Here is a 2,946-nt window from a genome sequence, read left to right as displayed (position 1 = left end):
GTCTTACATAGTCTAGTTGCTCAAGGTGCTGTGTTCTCTACTCTGCACATTAATGTGCTGAGTAGTGTGAAATGTAATGTAATGTAATTTTAAAATTAGTTTCTAGTTATTCACTTTAAAAAAATACTTCTCACTCTTAACAAAAGGGAAGAAGATCCTCATTTTTCTTCTTTTGGCCCAGTTAAAAGGGTCTAGTTATATCGGGTGTTTTTTAAGAGGTTTGTTTAACTGGCGGCCATTTTGTCAGCCATCTTATCATTGTTTTCTTGGTTTAGTTAAATTGTCTTACACCTGAACAGAACAAGATTGCCGTTGATCCCAATTTTCATAAGCCAATTTTGTTTAAATAAATACGTCAATATAAACAGGAATGCCGTATTTGGAATAATAATCAAATTTAAGTTGATACGTCGTTACACGAATAAAACTGAATGTTTGGTATGCTTTATGGTTGGACCGTTCTCCCCAAAAAACGACCAGAACGTTACAATCAATAGTGACTGGTATAGAGCCATGATTACTGACTTTTTCGTTCACCGGTTGAAAACTCTTAATGTGCAGGAGATGTGGTTTCAACATGACGACTTTCATCAGTTTAAATAAACTTTAAAAACGCCCTGTATTCACATTTGTTTAACTCATTAATTTTATCAAATTAAACCTTCCTTCTAATCTCCTTCTAACTAAATCAAATCCTTAACAACACCCAAAGCCATGATGAGGAAGAAAAACTAAATAAATTTTGTATTTATTGGCAAATCAATTTATTTTCAGAAACTAGGAGATTCCATATAACCAAATAAAAGCCATCATCGACAGTTCAGTCGATTGCTTATTCGAAGAATACAAAAAATAAACAATAAGATAAATGACAATATTTAAAAAAAGTTTAATTGCTACACAGTCGGACAAATGTATTAAAAAAATATTTGAATTGGTTTCTTTCATTTTTTGTCTTTTGTATAACCATCAAAAATGCCCAAAAGTCGTCGTCATCATCTCTCAATACCTTGAAAATATCTTCTCAATGAGGTGATGCACAATGCGGCAAAGGTGAAGCATCCAAAGAAATCTTACACACCGCTACTCTTTTCAACGAAAATGAAATGGCAAATGGGTCTGGGTTAAGGTTTGGGTCTGGCACATTGCGAATTATAACAACAACAAAAAAAGAAAAAAACTACAAATCTTAGTATAAAATCGGCTACATTCGGGCTAAAACCATTAAAACTTCTCTAAGCTCTCAAGGAATAACAACACAAGTTGCTCATCCAACAATCCAAAAATATCCTCATTCCGTCAGAATGTTCAAAATTGTAAGTTTTATTTTTGTTTGCTCTTATTCCTGGAATATCTCACACTAATGAATTGAGTCGTAAATTTATGAAGGTTTCAACCATAAAACAGGGTGTGACAGAAATAATAAAGTGGTTTATCCCTGGAATACCTTAATTACATTTTGGAGGTCAAAATCATATTGGCACATTTAAAATTTGTATTATATTTCATTTATAGTTCATGGTTACCGCTGTCCTTGCCAGCAGTTATTCTGCTGCCAATCCCATTGATGCTTCTGCTCAGGTAAACAATCATGGTAGTGAAATTAATCCCGATGGCAGTTACAGCTATCATTTTGACACCACAAATGGAATATCTGCACAAGAATCTGGAATTGGAGGTCATTATGCCAGTGGCACATCACAGTACTATAATCCTGATGGAGAGCTCATTGAGTTGACCTACACCGCCGATGAGAATGGATTCCAGCCCAAAGGTGCTCATTTGCCAACACCCCCACCAATTCCAGAGGCCATTCAAAGAGCTTTGGAATACATTCGTTCTCATCCACCACACGAGGATCAAAACAAATATGATCATCACCAGGGACAACAGCATCAACATGAACAGCAATATCATCATCAACAAGAGCAACAGCATCATGAACAACAGTATCATCAACCTCAGGAACAACAGCATCATGAACAACAATATCACCATCAACAGGAACAACAGCATCATGTGCAGCAGTATCATCATGAAGGACATCAGCAACAGCATCATGAAGAACCTTTATACCATCATCAGAGAAGATTCTAGACATGATTTAGATTGAAAATGCGAAGACATCAAATGTCTAATTATTATTGTTGAGTAACGAACAGTTTTGGTTTATAAATCCCCCTCTTTACGATCGAGTATTAAAAATCATTTATTAAGCGAAAAAAAAAATAATTTTGTTTGTAATAATTTAAAAGGTCTACAAAGTAAAGGCTGAACCTTATTTCAAAATGTACAAGTAGAATTACGGAAAAAGAACTATGCGTGAAACAGAAACAGCGTCGACCATTGTTTTAGAATCAATGTATTTCAATCATTCAGCACAGAAATTAAAACAGCAAGGTCAACAGTGGCATTAGAACTATACTCTATTTACTTAATTAGGTCATCACCTATCCTATGACCTATCAAGATCCAAGATCGTGGTTGTTCCCTAACGGGATATTGAGCCTCAACTACTCCTACAAGCCATTGTGTACGGTTTCCAGCGATGTGTTCGATCTCCCTCCAATTCTTCCCCCAAGCCCGACAATTACTCCTTGACTATTCTTCTCCACGTGCTTTTTAGTCTATCGACTCTTTGTTATTGCCTTTTCGAAGCGTGTGTCCAATCCATTACCTTTTCGAAGCGTGTGTCCAATCCATTGCCACTTGCACCTTCGTACAATAGTGCCAACGGGTGCCTGACCTGTTATCCTATAAAGTTCCTTATTGAATATACGATTGGACGAGAAAACCCGCAGGATGTTTCGGATACACCAATTAATAAAAATCTACAGTTTCTTAGTCATTGTTGCTGATGTTTTACAGGTGCTACAACCATAAAACGGTACTGATTCGAATGTTAAGTGGAACAGTCATAGCTTTGGCCTCAAGCTGAGAGAGTTG

The 2,946-nt window shown here is 36.1% G+C and overlaps 1 protein-coding gene across 1 annotated transcript; it reads left to right on the top strand.

The window, feature by feature from the left end:
* The first annotated feature begins 1,197 nt into the window (after nt 1–1,197).
* On the top strand, nt 1,198–2,341 carry LOC129946757 (pupal cuticle protein Edg-78E-like). Its single transcript, XM_056057072.1, has 2 exons — nt 1,198–1,316; nt 1,516–2,341. Exons 1-2 carry the CDS (start codon nt 1,305–1,307, stop codon nt 2,095–2,097), a joined length of 594 nt encoding a protein of 197 aa, XP_055913047.1. The 5' UTR covers nt 1,198–1,304; the 3' UTR covers nt 2,098–2,341.
* Nucleotides 2,342–2,946: the final 605 nt, after the last annotated feature.

This window comes from Eupeodes corollae, chromosome 2, assembly GCF_945859685.1.
Source record: "Eupeodes corollae chromosome 2, idEupCoro1.1, whole genome shotgun sequence".
Lineage (NCBI taxonomy): Eukaryota > Metazoa > Arthropoda > Insecta > Diptera > Syrphidae > Eupeodes > Eupeodes corollae.
The sequence above is the reverse complement of the archived record's forward strand: the minus strand, read 5'-3'. Positions and strand labels throughout refer to the sequence as shown.